The sequence below is a fragment of the Porites lutea genome, chromosome 2, assembly GCF_958299795.1.
Source record: "Porites lutea chromosome 2, jaPorLute2.1, whole genome shotgun sequence".
Taxonomy (NCBI): Eukaryota; Metazoa; Cnidaria; class Anthozoa; order Scleractinia; family Poritidae; genus Porites; species Porites lutea.
Window position 1 is genome coordinate 3,296,652 of NC_133202.1, and position 17,651 is coordinate 3,314,302.

Below are 17,651 nucleotides of genomic sequence, written 5' to 3' on the forward strand. Positions count from 1 at the left end.
CCATACCGATAAAGCTCTGTAATTTGTTGCCGCGGCCCTAACTGAAATATACCATGGTGCTGGTTACTCATAATCACTCCGTCTTCATTTAGTAATACTATATTAGCCCCTGAAAGAGTCGTGTTGGAGCTCATACGATACTCTTACTTAATGAGAACTGTATCGAGAGACAATTTAAAACTGTATAGAGTCAGTATATCAACATTGTTAAGAACACAGCTACCTTGAAGATCTGAATGAAAGTGATCTTTGAACTAATTTATCTATTCAACAATGAATGGATAGTGACCCCGCGCACGTGACTGAAATCAACGCAAGGCAAAGTGGACTAACCTCTAGTGAAAACGATTATTTAGTTGAGCCAAAACAAATGTATAGTTCATGAAATTGTTTAACATTCTCCAAAAATGCCACAATTCGATTTTCATTTTACTGCTTTATTGCAACATCGAAGGAATCGGCCCCTGAAGTGCACAGCCATAAAAAAAAGAAACAAATAAGTAAAGGAAAAACACAGTTAAACCCTGATTATGTAAATTCCGCAGAAATCTTTATGTATTGTTCTCTCTCCCGGTACTGAAGTTGTAGTAGTTGACGTGCCGAAGTACATTGTGCATGATGAAGTTCCGAAAACTGTTATTCCTCCTTTTAAACAACTACATAAGAAATTTTAGCAATTTGATTGGCTTAGAGCAGTGGTATTTCAGCTTAATTTGAAATACCTACATGTGAAAATTACGAACCTTTTGAGCGTTGTAGTATAAACAATAATAGCAAGATTTGTACGTGATATTTGGCATAAATACCACTTGTGATATATGCACTTATATGTAAAAGAGTTCCTCATAAAATTAAGATTAAATTTGGGAACGCAAAGATTAAGACCATTTCCTCTTAAATTGTGAGACGTTTCTCTTATGATAAAAAAGTCTCTAATGTATTTCGGCCCTATATTCCTAATGCATTTAAATAATAGGATCAGAGATTGCTGGTTTTTCCTACACTCTAAAGTGTCCAACTTACATATATTCAAGAGTTAAAAAAGAAAAAAATGAATATAATTATTTATCGGCTGTTTCGGGTAAAAAAATTTCCCTTGTTGAAGTTTTATTTCCCTTTGCCAGGAAATGGCAAGGACCTCAAAACAAGTTCAAATCAAAAGAAAACAACAACAACAACAATAACAACAAAAACACGACAGAACAAGTTTTTTTGTCAAGATGCTGTGACACAGACTTTATGCAGACGGGGAACCTTTTCTCTTTTTTTGAATACTTCAGTGGTGCGGAAATAGGGAGCAAAAGTGTTTTTGAGCGACGCGCAACAACCGGAAGTGGAAGTACCTTTTTTCCTTTCAATATACCTCCACGCTAACAAATTTGTCTTTACTAAGTGTCTTTACTCTCATCATGAGAAACAGTCTCCGCTTCCGGTTGAGTGCGATGTTCAAACACTCGGCTTTGTTCCAGGCTTTGTTTCAGCTCCCCATTGTGACCTAAACGTAACCAGAGTTGAGATAGAATTCTACCAAAAGAATCAAGCCGAATTTCATTTTGAGGCGCGCTGGACAACCCGCAGTGGGTGCTGGGTGGCTGGAAGTGGTCATCTTGTTTTGAAAAGGAAAACCACCGAAGAGGAATGACGTAGCGGCGTCATAGCAAGTCATAGCATAGAAAGCTTTATTAAGTAACCTTAAGCCGACTAGAACAAGTTTTTAACTAGATATGATTATTACGACTTAAACTGTTTGTTGTAGCGAGATGAATCGACAGAGTCGTGCTTTCCCGGGAGTTTTTTTTGACCAAAGATACAACAGACAGTCAGGACTATGTAGCGGCCCCGATTTCTGCAAGAAATTTGCTCTCCGATCTCTTCCCTTCACCATTATGCTTTTGCTCGTTGGTTTTATCTTGACCATGGTTGCAAATTCTGAGAAATCTTTCTGGGGCCCTGAAGATGACTGGTGTTGTAAGGAAGAGAGGCTTAAGTCGGAGCGAAATATAAAGAATCGTCAAATCATTGGGCAAATTATCTTGGCGATCAGCGGTTTATCTTTAATTATTACCATAGCGTACATCCAGAGAAAGAACAATGCCGGACAAGGTATAACCAGACCGAACACTGGTCAAGCAGCGGGTTCAACAACTCAGGAAGGATCGGGCAATGTGACGACCACCACTCAATATCCTAGCCCCAATGGCTTTGAACAGCCCGCGTATGGGCAGACACCCGAGTATCCCTCGGGATCAGGACCTTATACTTCAACACCCGCTGAATATTCGTCTTTTCCGACGGGTCCAGCTTATCCTCCATCGACTCAGTACCCCTATAATTCTTCGCAAAGTGGTCCACAGGCACTATCTCCAACAGAGATAAATCCACCCCCATCGTATGAAAGTATTGTTGGCCAAAGTAACTCTGCTTCAAGTGCTCCCCCAGAGACGCAAGTTTATTAAAAAGAGATGAAATAATGAACCGTCAGATTTTACCGCTTGTTTTTCTTACGTTGTAGTGATAAATATAGATATATAGATTTCAAATGATGTTGTCATTGTCTCTAGCTATATACGGCTATCTCGAGGAAGGTTGTTGGAAAAAATGAGCACGCGACAATCCCGAAAAGTAAAATGGGATATGATCAATACACGGTGCCTGACACTATAGTTAGCTGTCGAACCTACTTTTGTTGCTTTCATTTATCATTCGCAAACGTACTTCCATGGCCTCTCGTGCCATTCTTTCAAATTTCTCTGTGAAATAGTGAACCCAAAAACTATCCACTATTATAATTGATATTTGGAATAAAGACCACTTGTGATATTTCAAAATTGTCTCAAATTTCACTCGCCTAACGGCTCTTGAAATTTACGTATAACAATTTTGAAATACCACTCGTGGTATTTATGCCAAATATCACTACAAATCATGCTATTACCTATACCAATTTTATCCGCACCATAAGATCGGGAGACATGTACTTGAGCTAGAATATGGATCAGTTCCGGTGTTAGCAGGAAATGAAAGATCGGCTGCTAATCTGTTTACCACAAAAAGAAAAGGCATTTCAAGCATTGCCTTTTAGCTGCTTCTGAAAGTTCACATGCTGCAAATTTAATGAAATACAAATATCTTCAAAAGAGGACATTAAAGTCACTTCTCTGTTTTCAATTATTAAGGCAAAATACCAGATACAGCAATACAGTACCGAGAAAGAAAAAATTGAATATAATTATTTATCGGTTGTTTCGGGTCAAAAAATTTCCCTTGTTTGAAGTTTAATTTCCTTTTCCCAGGGAATGGCAAGGACCTCAAAACAAGTTCAAATCAAAAGTAAACAACAACAACAAAAAAAACACCACAGAACATGTATTTTGTCAAGATGCTCTGACACAGAGTTTATGCAGACAAGGAACCAATTTTTTTTTGAATGCTTCAGTGGGGCGGAAATAGGGATCAAAAGTGGTTTTGAGTGACGCGCAACAACCGGAAGTGGAAGTACCTTTTTTCCTTTCAATATACCTCCACGCTAACAAATCTGTCTTTACTAAGTGTCTTTACTCTCATCATGTGACACGATTTGCCTGAAAATTTGGGCAAAACCACTGCCCAAGAATAAAACAGTCTCCGCTTCCGGTTGGGTGCATCGCTCAAACATTCGGCTTTGTTCCAGGCTTTGCTTCAGCTCCCTTTTGTGGCCTAAACGGAACCAGAAAGAATTTCATTTTGAGGCGCGCGGGACAACCCGCAGTTGGTTATTGGTGGCTGGAGGTAGTCATCTTGTTTTGAAAAGGAAAACCACCGAAGAGTAATGACGTAGTTGCGTCTTAGCAAGTCATAGCATAGAAAGGTTTGTTAAGTAACCTTAAGCCGACTAGAAGACGTTTTTTACTAGAAGTGATTATTACGACTTGCACCGTTTGTTGTAGCAATATGAATCGACAGAATCGTGCTTTCCCGACAGGGGTTTATATTAGCCAAAGATACAACAGACAGTCAGGACTATGTAGCGGCCCCGATTTCTGCAAGAAATTTGTTATCCAATCTCTTCCCTTCACCATTTTTCTTTTGATCGGTGCTTTTATCTTCACCATGCATTTCAATTCTCAGGAATCCAAAATTATCTTGGCGATCATCGGTTTCATCAATTTATGTTTAATTGTTACCACAGCGTACATTTGCATCCAGAGAAAGAACAATGCCAGACAAGGTATAACCAGACCGAACACTGGTCAAGCAGCGGGTTCAACAACTCAAGGAGGATCGGGCAATGTGACGACCACCACTCAATATCCTAGCCCCAGTGGCTTTCAACAGCCCGCGTATGGGCAAACACCCGAGTATCCCTCGGAATCACGACCTTATACTTCAACGCCCGCTGAATATTCGTCTTTTCCGACGGGTCCAGCTTATCCTCCATCGACTCAGTACCCCTATAATTCTTCACAGAATGGTCCACAGGCACTATCTCCAACAGAGCTGCCTCCCCCCCCATCGTATGAAAGTATTGTTGGCCAAAGTAACTCTGCTCCAAGTGCTCCCCCGGATACGCAAGTTTGTTAAAAAGAGATGAAAGAATGAACGGTCAGATTTTACCGCTTAGTTTCCTTACGTTGTAGTGATAAATATAGATATTTAGATTTCAAATGATCTTGTCATTGTCTGTAGCTATATACAATACGGCTATCTAGAGAAAGTTTGTTGTAAAAATGAGCATGATCAATGCACGGTCCCTGACACTATAGCTAGCTGTCGAACCTACTTTTGTTCAGGGGCACCCAACGTCAGTTTTCGGAAAATATCTGTTCGGAAGACGATTTGAGACCTTGAATTTTCGGAACATTTTTTGTAAAATTTCTTGCTTGCCTACCTCTCCTAGGATTTTCGAACATTTAAAAAATGGTATAATTGCCCATTTTTAACGGATTTTTACCCTAAAAAGGTCACCTAGAATTTTCGGGAGTCTTTTTCTGGCTGAAACTTTCGAAAAGGTAAGTTTTGATCCGTACAATTTTCGGATCACCATACCTTCTGCTGGGAAATCCGAACAGATGAAAAATTTTTAGGGGATAAAAATATGCCTATATCTACCGTTTAAATACTAAAGTACGTTTAACAATGCTATGTTTAAGTTATTTTGAACTATATTCTCGTTGGGTGCCCCTGTTTTGTTGCTTTAATTTACCACTCGCAAACGTAGATCCATGGCCTCTCGTGCCATTTTTTCAAATTTCTCTGAAGAACAGTGAACTCAAAAACCATCCACAATGATACCTTTCGGGATTGTCAAGTACCCTTTTCCCGAAAGCGTTTCTCGAAATAGCCGTATATGCATAAACCCGTCTGATGGTCTAGTACGTATCAATGAAGATCTCCGCGTGATCGTGAGTTGTTGCACGAAAGTTAAAACGAGGGCAAAAAAGATTGAAGGGGAAAGGGAAGGGAGGAAGGTGACACTTTTCGCTCTTGATAAAGTCGTCATGGACAGTAACACCGGATTGCAGCGATTGAGCTGTCACTGTTTACTTTAAGATACAACCTATACCTCTATGTGCTAATGTGGAGGACGGATATGATTTCAGGCCATAGATTTCAGGCCATAGTGCTTATTCGAGGCTGGGCGCTTATTAACTTTTTCTGCCGTTAGGTTGGGCGCTTATTCGAGGTTGGGCGCTCAGTACTCGGATAAATATATGGTATGTGGAGGGCGTAACATACTTTGTCTTAAGATACCTGGCCACATTTTTTATTGGAAGGGTAATTATAAAATCACCCGTCTGTGAAGTTCATTCAACCCTCCGAATTAGGAAACACTTACAAGTTTAGTTTAGTTTCTTTGGTAGAACAATTAATTAGGACTGGAATAATTTAAGTGATTCTGTGATTGAATTTGAATCATATAATGGCTTCAAACGAGCCGTGAGTAATTTAGTCATCTTATTTGTTATAACAAGAGTATAGATGATGGTTTTTAGTATCATTTATAACTATTTAATTTATTTATGATATATTTATAAGTAACTTAACTATTTAAATGCAGCATTAAATGGTATCACGTGTATTATTAAAATACTGATGCAGTTTTTCGTTGCTTTTCATTATTTCAAGACTGTAAGCTCCTGCTGACCATATCTATGTAATGGGAAACATTATAGATTTTAATTGTAGATGTATAGATTTAGAAAATGAATTAGGACGAGTGCGATTTCTTTTTCATTTAAAATAGCCCGCGAGAACATCAGTTTCTCCTCGCTCCTGGCCGCTGGGGACGTTTCACGTTTCACGAGGAGGTTCCTCCGGGCGAAACGTCCCAAGTGGCGAAGAGCGAGGAGAAACGGATGTTTTCGTAGGCTACATTCAAAACAAATCTACATGAAATTGTTCAACATTCATTTTCCATTGTTTTATTTCAACATCACAAGGAATCGGCTCCGGATGATCATGCACCGCCATACAAAAAAGAAAACAAAAAGGAAAAAACACAGAGGAAGTAAAAATTGAACCACACCGTATACCGCAGAACTCTTAATGAATTCTCTCTCCCGGCACTGAAAAGAAGTTGAGGTGCAGAATTGCATTGCGCATGATGAAATTCCTCAAACTTATTCCTCCTTACCACAAGAGAGCTGACCTGTATTTGTGGTAGAATATGGATTTTCCGCCGGGTGTTTCAGTAAATTGAAATATTCCTGCGGTACGTAATATAACGAACCTCTATATAAGAAAGCCCTGAACTGTACCTTATCAATCACATTATTGTATAATTATTTACTTATCCATCATGCTATCTATTTTTCTCATTTTAAGTTTATCATTAACCTTTCATGTAAATTTAAATTCAAATTTAGGAGCCCTATCGCCAGCCTTGAATTCAGTTTTGTTTTAATTCCCACTTCAACAAATGACGTCTGGCATTAGCCTCTCTACATTAGAGATCCGACAACAAACAACCAGTCGGTTTTATTTACACGTTGAGAGGACCTCTGCATTCAAGGGTCTTTTAGTACAGTCGGTATAACGATCGATTTTCTTTACCCCAGTAATAGCAGTGATAGTAAAATATATGAAAAATGACCTGGATATAACGAAACCTCGTTATAGCGAACACATTTTGCCAGTCCCTTGGGCCTTCGTTGTATCGAGGTTCCGCTGTATACAGCTATTTCTAGAAAGGTTGTCGAAAAAACTGTGCACGCGACAATCCCGAAAGGTAATATGGGATATGATCGATACACTTGTTCCTTACGCTGTAGCTGTCGAACCTACTTTTAATGCTTTCCTTTAGAACTTGCAAACATACGTCCATGGCCTCTCGTGCCATTCTTTGAAATTTGTTTGAAAAACAGTCAACTGAAAACCACCCACAATACCTTTCGGGATTGTCGCGTGCGGCTTTTTCCGACAACCTTTCTCGAACTAGCTGTATATTTCAGAGATCATTGTCACCCGGTAAAGCTGGGAATGCATAAGGCCGACACCTTGTTTAGCTGCTTTACAACCCCCAAAATGATCCCCAAATTGACCCTGAAATGATCCCCATTTCTCTTCACGTCCGCCCCGAAATGATCCCCAATTAATTTTAGGAATGGAATGATATCCTGGAACTATGGATCGTGCAAAATGCACAACATCATAACTTAAGTTTCACTAACACAGTCTTCACTTGCCCACATTCTTTAATGACATTAATTTGGGATTACGCTTTGAACTGGATTAGACGAACACAAAGTCTAGTATATTTTTAGTAACAGCATGAACTGCAACTGATAACATCAAGAAACATAACATTTATTATTATTACTTAGTTGATTATAGCCCGGGATATAGAGAAAATGCCTGGATGTTAAATTCTAAAAATGATGTTAAAACTACATACCTTGGATATTGTGTAAATAGACCGAATTTTGTACTAGTACCCAGTTCGCTTATCAAGTGTTTTAACACTTTTTAAAATTTTAAAATGATGTTGAAGGTGCAAAAGTAGACATAAAGGCCATTAGATGACAAAAGCGCTAAAAAATCACATACACTGTTGTGAAATGTTGAATGCGATTCAAGAACGCAAACGCTGCAACAGACTTGTAATAATTCCGTGACGGAATACCAATCCATTCCAAGAATTAATTGGGGATCATTTCGGGGTCGACGTGAAGAGAAATGGGGATCATTTCGGTGTCGATTTGGGGATCATTTCAGGGTTGGGGGTCATTGCGGGGTCGGGATCATTTCGGGGGCTGTACAGCTTCTCTTGTTGTTTTCAGAGTTTGAGCCATGGTTCTTACCCAGGTTTCCTACTGAGCGTTTTCCCAACTGACTTCTTTTTCCCGATTGGTTCTTTCTGGCCTCTCCGATCCCACGGTAGGTTCTTTGAAAACTAAAGCTAAGCTCTTCTTTAGGATATGTTTCGCATACTTAGCTGTAATTAAAAGTTCTGTTAATATATCAGGCCCGTAGGGAGGGGGGTAAGACGGGTGCGCTCACACCCCCCTTCTCTCCACAGGCCTGGCACACTACTGGAAGATCATGATGATCAGCAGGCCATAGAGAAGAAAACGGGTTCTCAAATGCTCAAAAATTGTAAAATAAAGTTGTCCCTTTGACACAAAAAAATCAGTTTTGAAGTTAAAAAAAGTGAAATCAATGTTTTACAAAACGCTCGTAATGCAGTCTCAGCTAGACAACCCAATTTCCCCCCTAGATACTTGTACCTCCGGCCTTGTTTGGTCCGTCGCCTCGTTGGATCGCACCCTCCGGTAAAAAAAAAAAAAAAAAAGCTGGCTACGGTCCTGTACATAAGTTGCATCAGGAGCCCATGACCCTGATATTGCCAATGACATGGCCACGAGTTCCTAGCTGCCGTCACTGATGATTGATACTACAAGGAGGGAGTAGGGGCAGAGGGCAGAGGATATGTTTTTATAGGCATTATTATTATACCCGTTTTTTTTTTAAAAACCGGGCTACTAAAAAATGTTAGTCTCTCGCACTGATTGTTAATTTGATGGCCCTTGTTACTTGAAAAGTAAAATCTCACCTCAAAAAGAAATTATTGAATACATGAGCTTCCATTTGATAGAATCGTCTGTCTTGAAAGTAACAAAAGTGAAGTTTTCCTCATTAATCTGGAAAATAAGGCATTTTAAGAAGCAATTTTTAGTGTTCAACAACATGACACTTAGTTTGACGGAAGCCGCCCCTCAAAAAATATTAGCTGGGCCAACGGGGGCAACAGCCCGTCCCTACGGGCTGGGCTGTTGCCCCCCTCGTGAAAATTTTCTGGAATTTGCACTGATTTCTGTCAATTCCAGGAAGTTATTTGGAGCCCATGGTTAGGAGATGAGGGTGGTTAGTCCTGAAGAGCGAGATTGTTATTTTTACACTAAAAGTATCAGGGCTTTAAGAAAATTAAGTTTTGAAAGATTGCTTGCAATGTGCTGGACTTGACTTAAGATTTCAGGCAACCCGGTTTTCAAAACTCCAGGTAGTATTATTTTTTTGTATATCCCCAAACACTGTACATAATTTTTCGACATCCACTCCTGACTGGCAAAATGAAAAATGACAACCCCCCGTCTTGATAATGAAAGTGAAGTACTATCAACGATACAGAGTCAGTAGAGATATATGTTTAAATTAGATAACTGAAACAAAAGGAATCAAGATCATAGATGGTAGTATTTCTGGCGTAAAGGAACTTGTGGGCGGAGTCATGTCAGAAATCGTGGGCTATTGAGACAATCATACTTAGATTATCAAGGTTAAATTTAGGCCTCAAGCAGAAACGTAACCTGAGATCAGACAGAAATCTACCAAAAGAATCAGGCCGAATTCAATTGGCCCTCAAAGTTATGAGAAAGTAGTTACCCCCTTTATCCTTGAATCGGGGGCTTTGAATGCGCCAGCGGCTGGGTCAGGAGGGGCTGGGTCATACCGTTGTCACAGTGATATGTGTATCCCCGTGATATGTGTATTCTCGTACACATATCCCTAGTGATATGTGTATCTCTCCAATATGGCTGCCAGTGAAATGTGTATCCCCTACTTATCCCCTACCCCCTACCCCCCCCACCCCTCCAAACAAGTGTCGGTTTTATTTCTGTTGTTTTTGTGAATTTTGGGAATCATCGTCACAGGGACCACAAATGATTCACGATTATGAGCAACACAATCGACAAAAGAGCAACGATTCGAGACAAAATAATCGCAAAGCTTTCTCTGTGGAGTTTACTTCTTCGTGGGCCGCAATGTTGATGTAAACATTCGTTCTCGCTCCTCTCCTTATCCAACATGATTATAATTTATACGTCACTAGTCGCGTTAAATAAGTATGACTGACAAAATTTCATTCAGCAAGGGATAACTCGAAAAGTCAAAAAATAGAGAGGGGATACACATATCTCTGCGCTAGTTCAGTGATATGTGTATCCCCCCCCCCCCCCCCCCCACTGCAAGAACCATAATAATCCACCTTTTAAGTTTGATTCCTGTCTTAAACCTAGTTGTATTACTAGTCGTTCTGATAGATTATATGGACGATATTCCCTTTAGCAAGAGAAGGAAAACAGGGGATACACATATCTCCGAGCCGGGTCAGGGATATGTGTATCCCTTTTGCGAACGCCCAATATTCCACCTTTGCATGTTGTTTGATTCCTCAGTTAACCCCAACCTCGTTCCCAGGGTTCTCTCTTACCCGCCCTTCTCTCTCTCTCGCTCCATAGGGCGGGTAGGAGAGAACCCTGGGAACGAGGTTGAGTTAACCCTTGTTGTGTAACTAGTTATGTTAGATGATATCGACGATATTTCCTTTAGCAAGAGAAGATAATTCCTTATTGTGTCGCGGATGAGCATCAGTGTTTATTGTATCCCCACCCGGGATACCCATATCACTAGGGATATGTGTACGGGGATACACATATCACGGGGATACACATATCACACCGGGTCATCTTGCTTTTAAAAGAAAACCGCTGAATATTAGAGAAAGCAAATGACGTAGCTGCGTCAACTGCTGCGTTACGGTAAGTCGAAGCATAAACAAAAGCGAAATTTTGGTTGCACGCAACTTATATCCGATTGAAAACGACTTGCTCCGTTTATTGTAGTAATATGCATCAACAGAATCCTGCTCCTCCGACACGAATTGTTATTCACCCCACATACAGACAGTCAGGACAATGTGGTGGCCCCGAATGCTGCAAGAAATGTGCTCTGATTTTCTTCACGATTATGTTTTTGCTCGTTGGTTTTATCTTGACTATGGTTGGAAATTTGGCGAAACCTTTCTGGGGCCCTGAAGATGACTGGTGTGACTTCTGTAAAGAAGACAGGCTTGAGACGGAGCGAAATCTAAAGAATTGTCGAATCGTTGGGCCAGTTTTCTTGGCGATCGGCGTTGCATTGTTGATTGCTACCATAGTGTATTCTCGCATCCAGAGAAAGAACAATGCCGGACAAGTTATAAGCGGACCGAATACTGGTCAGATAGGTTCAACAACTCAAGGAGGATCGGGCAATGTGACGACCACCACTCAATATCCTAGCCCCTATGGCTTTCAACAGCCGGCGTACGGGCAAACACCCATGTATCCACCGGGATCATATCCGCCACCGGTACCGCCCGCTGGATATTCGACTTATCCGACAGGACCAGCTTATCCTTCATCGACTCAGTACCCTTTTAATTCTCCCTATAATGTTCAAGCACCATACCCAACAGAGATGCCTCCACCCCCATCATATGAAAGTACCGTTGGCCAAAGTGACACTGCTCCAAGTGCCCCTCCTGCAGAGAAAGTGGAAGCATAGAAATGAAGGATAGAAAGGTTGGATTTTGGTCAATTTTGCTTGTTGCCCTTCGAGTCAAATTACTTGACTCTCTCTTTAACAATTATTCCTCGAGGCCGAATGGGCTATTGACTCAGAGACCATGAGGGCCCGAGGAATAACTATTTTAGTAAAATCCAACTAGTCGGTCAAAAATATCGAGAAAAAACAACTTTAGCTAGTTAAAGCTAGACATTTTGCCGCCAAAAAGCCAGTGCTTTTCACTACTAGTGGGCTACTAAAACATATAGCCTAGTAGTAGCTCAACCAATCAGAATGCAGCATTGATGATAGACCACTAGTTGGATTTTACTAATAACAGATACCTCTATAAGATGGACACGTTGGTGCTATAGACACCTAGAGTTGATTCCTACATGTACCTTACTTTACCCCCTTTATTAGACTCTCTATAAGATTGACATCACTATTAGACAGGCACTTGGTGACATTCCCAAAGTGTTCGTCTTACAGAGAGTTGACTGTACATATTACTTTAACTTGTGACAACTTTTGATTACTTTACAAAACATGTCCCAACTTCCTTCAACTACAGGTATAATCCATTCTTTGGTTAAACCAGGTTTTAGAGATTTGAGCAGGTGTCTGCTAAATGGCTGAACAATTCAAGTTAGTGATCCATACAAATAGTATTAAAAGTAAGGACTGTTGTTGACAGCGACTGACGTTTTGACAACCCTGCGTAGTCATCTTTAGAGTCTGGTAGTCATCTTCAGGGTCTGAAGATGACTACTGCACAGGTTGTTGAAATGTCAGTCTCTATCAACAATAGTCCTATTCAGGACTACGCTCACCCGGACAATTGTACAATGTATTCCACCCACTTATGAAATGACTCCAGGGCTTAAACCTTTCACAGTATTAAAAATATTGGAAATCTGGTGAGTCATTTGTTTTGGTACAGTTGAACCTCTCTATAACAACCCATCTGATAGGGTGCAATAAAAAATCAGAAATTTCGTGATATTTTCAAGGTAGATTGTGTGATAAGATAGGACTATTATGTGATAAATTATGCAGTCTTTTGGGGGCTAATTAGCATTGATTTATAAGGTTTCAAAGGAAAAAAAATCACTTTAATGTCGTTTAACAGGCAATTTGAATGTAAAAGAATAAGAATAATAAAACATCTATTTTAATACAAATTAGTTTAATTTGTCCAATAAGTTTGACCTGGAAAAGAAAACAAATAGAAAGAAAGAAAAGGACACTTTTTTAATATTGCATGATGCCGTTACACCGCTGACCATACTGCTTGTCTCTGAAATCAAAATGGCTGCCCAGATACCACGATCGAAGGTTTCAGATGTCTTACAAGGCTTTCTTTAGTCTTAAATCACCTGAAATAACATTAAGATTGGGAAAATGTTTGATTAAAACTAGAATTTATTGTTTTCTTTACTTGAATTTAGCATTTTTTTTTACGAATTATGCGATTTTCCTCAAATTGTGTGATCGGATGCGATTTGAGATCAATTTTGCGAAATCGCACCATCACGTAATATCAGATGGCCTGCTATAACGGTTACCTTGGGGACAGAAGAAGGTGGCCATTATAGAGAGGTGACCATTGTAGAGACGTTGAAACAAACGTTAATGTATGGACTGTCTGCCAAAAAAAATGGCCGTTGTAGAGAGGTGGCTGTTAGTGGAGGTTCAATTGTATTTACTATAAGAGAATGGGAAACTTAGGGAACCTAGTATCATACAGTATAACAAGTTTAGCTAAACAGCTAATCTATAAGCTAATCTACCACTCGGGAAAATGCCATCTTATTGGAGGTCTTGAGCAAAGGTTGGCCTGGGTCAAGTTAAAACCAACCCAGCTTTATAAAAGCTGTCTTTAGAATGTTCAACTTTTCAAGAGTTATCTGTCTGAAACGAAAGTCAGCCTGAATCAATGAACTATAGGGTGAAATGATGAACACTGCCTTATTCTTCTATCAATTTCACATATTCCCCAACCCTCGGCCCAATTTCTCGAAAGTCCCAATAATAATATTACAGGCCCTGTTTTTTTTTTACTTTCAATTTGGTGCTTTTTTCAGCTGTTTATGTGTGCTTCATGTTTATGGTGAGGTTCAGGGTTTTAAATTAATAGTTTTGAAACCAAAACTACATGTATAAAACCATCTGTTAATGAAACCTGGTAAATGATATTGTAAAATATGACTTTGGGCCCTAAAAGATGTTGGGATTTTTAAGAAACAGACCCAAGGCACATTGAGGTGGCCTGAATTGAATACTGTAAGTGGTTAATATTATTGTCTTATTTAATTGTAGGTTTGCCTGAAAGTTTGTTATCTGAAGGATGAGGTCAAGTGAAGTACTGAAAATACCTTGAATCTGTTACTGTAAGACACACATGTCTTTTCTGCTCATTTTAAAGTTCTACTGATTTTCAGAAACAAAATAAGAACTAGTTTAAAATAATGATTATAACTTTTTTTTTAACTACACTGTAGTTCATTATCAATATCTTACAACATGTACAAATAAGAGAAATGACCTCTTAAGGCAATGAAAAACTAATTTTAGTGCACTTTATTATGCCAATGTTTCTATGATGGGGAAGTTAGTGCAACATAGCACAATTCTTAGTTAGATATACATCATGTGGGAACCAGGTGCTCAGCACATGCATTAAAGTCAAGTTTATGATTAAGAGACATCGACAACTTGCAAATAAATGCATAGTTGAAGTGTCAACTCAGCACTTAGAAAGAGAGAGCCTCTAGAAAATTGAATTCTAATCAGAAAGGGATGGGTTCTGAGTGTTGTGCCCCAAATTAGGTGCCAGTGACAAAATCAGTATCCTTTCCAGAAAATTTTAAAGCTTTTAGATGTGCATCTTCTTATGATAATTGCATGATGTCAAATGGCTTACAGAACAAGCCAAGGAAATATCCAAATTTGTTGAACTTAGGGTCATTTCTCAAGCCTAAATCTCTTTGCGCACTCAATCTCTTCAGAGCAAAAAAAAATTAAGTAAAAAGAGACAAGTATAATGTTTGTTTCAGTGGCACTTAGAACACTTCTTAAAGGCATTTTTTAGCATGGATTACTGGTATTTTAGATGTACAATAAATTTATTACCTTCCAAGCCCCTGTTGTTCAAAAGCTGGATAGCGCTATCCATCGGATAAATCTCTACCCAGTAGATAACAGTGAATTAAGTTTTGATGAGATTGCATTTGTTGTGACCACTGTTACAGCTGTATCAGCTGGGACCTGTATGTATAATGTAATGCATATTTTTCACAGAGTATCTCGCTACACTCTGTATGTGAAGAGGTGATAATTGCTAGCACTTTATATGCCATATTACTGTTCTGGTTTTGTATTTAATTTGAATTTAACTCCTTTGTTGTGGCAAAACAATGTGAAATATTTATTGCAGAAAAGAAGTATGAATTCCAATAATTTGTTTGCTCAAGAACATGTGCTAAGAAGATTTAAAGCAACAAAAAATAGCATATGAGAGTAAACTATTTCTGCCCTTAAATTTCCTGCAGGCAGCTTTTTAAAGTTTTGATGAGATTGCATTTGTTGTGATCACTGTTATGTAATAAACTGGGCAGGTCCTTAGGTGGAGGGGGGGGGGGGAGGTTGCCTTTGCCAGCTCCCTCTTTGCACCACAGAAAAACTTTTTCCTTATTCCATACACCTCGCTTCAACTGTTGAACCTCCTCAAAGGGGAACTGATAATTTACGTAGGTAGCCACTTACGTTAGGTGGTCTTGTACAGGATGAACGGTGGCTGCTTAAGCAGGCTGTCACTGAAGCAGCAACAAATGACTTATTTAGAATTGCTCATTTTTTGGTGAAATATTTACCGAAGCCATTATTTATTTTATTGTCTTTTTGTACATAATTTGGGCAATGACATTAAACTGTTGGCCGTCCTGATCAGTTACATGTGATTGCAGTTAAAGCTCAAATGAATAATATATGCGTTTAGACCAGCAATGTATTGAAATCAAGTGAATATTTGACACGCTTCACTAGGGAAAGGAGACTAAGTGAACTTAACAGAAAATGATGCAATTTCTTGTTTTGTTCGTTAATTTATGTCTAGTTTTTCAATTCAGTTTTATCCTTGTTTCAAGTTTTACTTTCCTTTGTTTTTACTGAGGCTAAATTGAGGTCCTATTGATTGATGTACAACATTTCCCCACATGGGTTGTCCAGAGTCGGCGTTTGAGAAAACGGTTTTTTCGATTTAGGAACCTCTCCTTGCCTTTCGATAAGTATCTGCTTGTTGTTTTCTCCTTTAATCTTTGGGTTGAGCTATTGATATGACCTTACTTTGTTTGAATGTAATAGTTTCAACTCAGTAGTAAAATTGAATTTCGAGGTCGAGTTTCAACGCACCGATTCTTCCCGGCATGGTGAAGGGTCGGAGTTCTACTTCTCACAAAGTGATTGTGTCTTCTTTTTTTATTATTATTATTATTATTATTATTGCTATCATCGTAATTAAGACTGTCAAATTAGGCCGAATTTAGCTTTTGTTTTTCCCATCAAAAGCCCTATCTTTGTACCCTGAATACGGGCTCAAAGATCTTCCTGTTTAGTACAATAGTGATGTATCGCTTGAAACAAAGTAGATTTCGAACCAAGAAATAAACTGGACCACCGTGTATATATATATTTAACTAAGGTATTATTTAAGGTGTAAATGTAGTAGACACCAAGGTGAGCTCGCTAAGACAAGTTAGGGAAATATATAATTTATTTATACATTTATTTTTATTCATTCCTCACATCAAATAAAAACCACAGATAATAACCTTCGTTACGTCTCCTACCTTGCTGAATGTCCAATTTTTTCAAAAAACAGTTGTTGATCCGGAGTTGCTTCTTCTTTTGAAAGAGATGTGTTTTATACCCTCAGTTTACATGGTATCGCTCAAAGTGATAAAGAACAGCTCTTGTATACGAGCAGTCACAAAGTTTCTTGCTAGTGGGCAGACCTCTCCGTATTGTAATGGCAAGTAATAGTAGCTCCGTGACTAATTCTTTGAAAATTCAGCCTTTTTCACCGCCATGAATTGACGCCTTTGCCCTGTATAGTGAATCAAGCTAGGAGTGCAGCTCTTGGATCTTTACACGTAGGTACAGTTAGCATTCATCAAGCAGTAGGTTGTTTACGATTCATGTAGAAATCGTAACTAAAAACAAATCATTTTTCTGGAATGTTCTACTTAACATAGGTTTTCCTTCAGCAAGGCCTTTGAGGTATTCTCCGTACATCTGTGGCGTTATAAGGGGTGGGGTGGGGCACTTTCTCGATGTCGTACGGCGAAAAATTTCAAAACGCAAACCTGAAGATTGATTCATTCAATAATTGTGAAGTTAACTCTCTTTCTTCCTGACTGACTGGCGTTCATCGTCTTTTCACTGTAGCTTTGTTTTGTGGTTAATTCTTTCTCATTTCCCTGAAGCCTCAAGGCTCCACGCCTTTTAGAGACGTTCATAGAAAACAATAGAACCGATAAAGAAAACAACTCCTCTGAACGCCATTTAAATTTTTGCCATTTTTCAGATGTTTCTGCAAAAACCACAACATTAGATGTTAAAATTCAAGACTCGTAAAGAACGTTAAGTCTATAGTTTCCATGTAATTATCCGAACTGTCTTTCTCTCATAATGTGCGGTCGAGGTTATCATAGAAAACACGCACTTTTGACGCGATTTTGCACGATCTCGGTCTCACTGATCATGATGTCTCCATGTAGTACTGGTTTCAATATTAATTGTCCCAAAAATAGGGGCCATATTCTTCAATTCCTTCAATTATTTTC

The 17,651-nt window shown here is 39.0% G+C and overlaps 1 protein-coding gene across 1 annotated transcript; it reads left to right on the forward strand.

Moving 5' to 3' along the window:
- Positions 1–11,053: 11,053 nt before the first annotated feature.
- LOC140927431 (uncharacterized) lies at positions 11,054–16,607 on the forward strand. The gene is made up of 2 exons (XM_073377079.1): positions 11,054–11,822; positions 14,128–16,607. Exon 1 carries the CDS (start codon positions 11,107–11,109, stop codon positions 11,803–11,805), a length of 699 nt encoding a protein of 232 aa, XP_073233180.1. The 5' UTR covers positions 11,054–11,106; the 3' UTR covers positions 11,806–11,822; positions 14,128–16,607.
- The last annotated feature ends 1,044 nt before the right edge of the window (positions 16,608–17,651 follow it).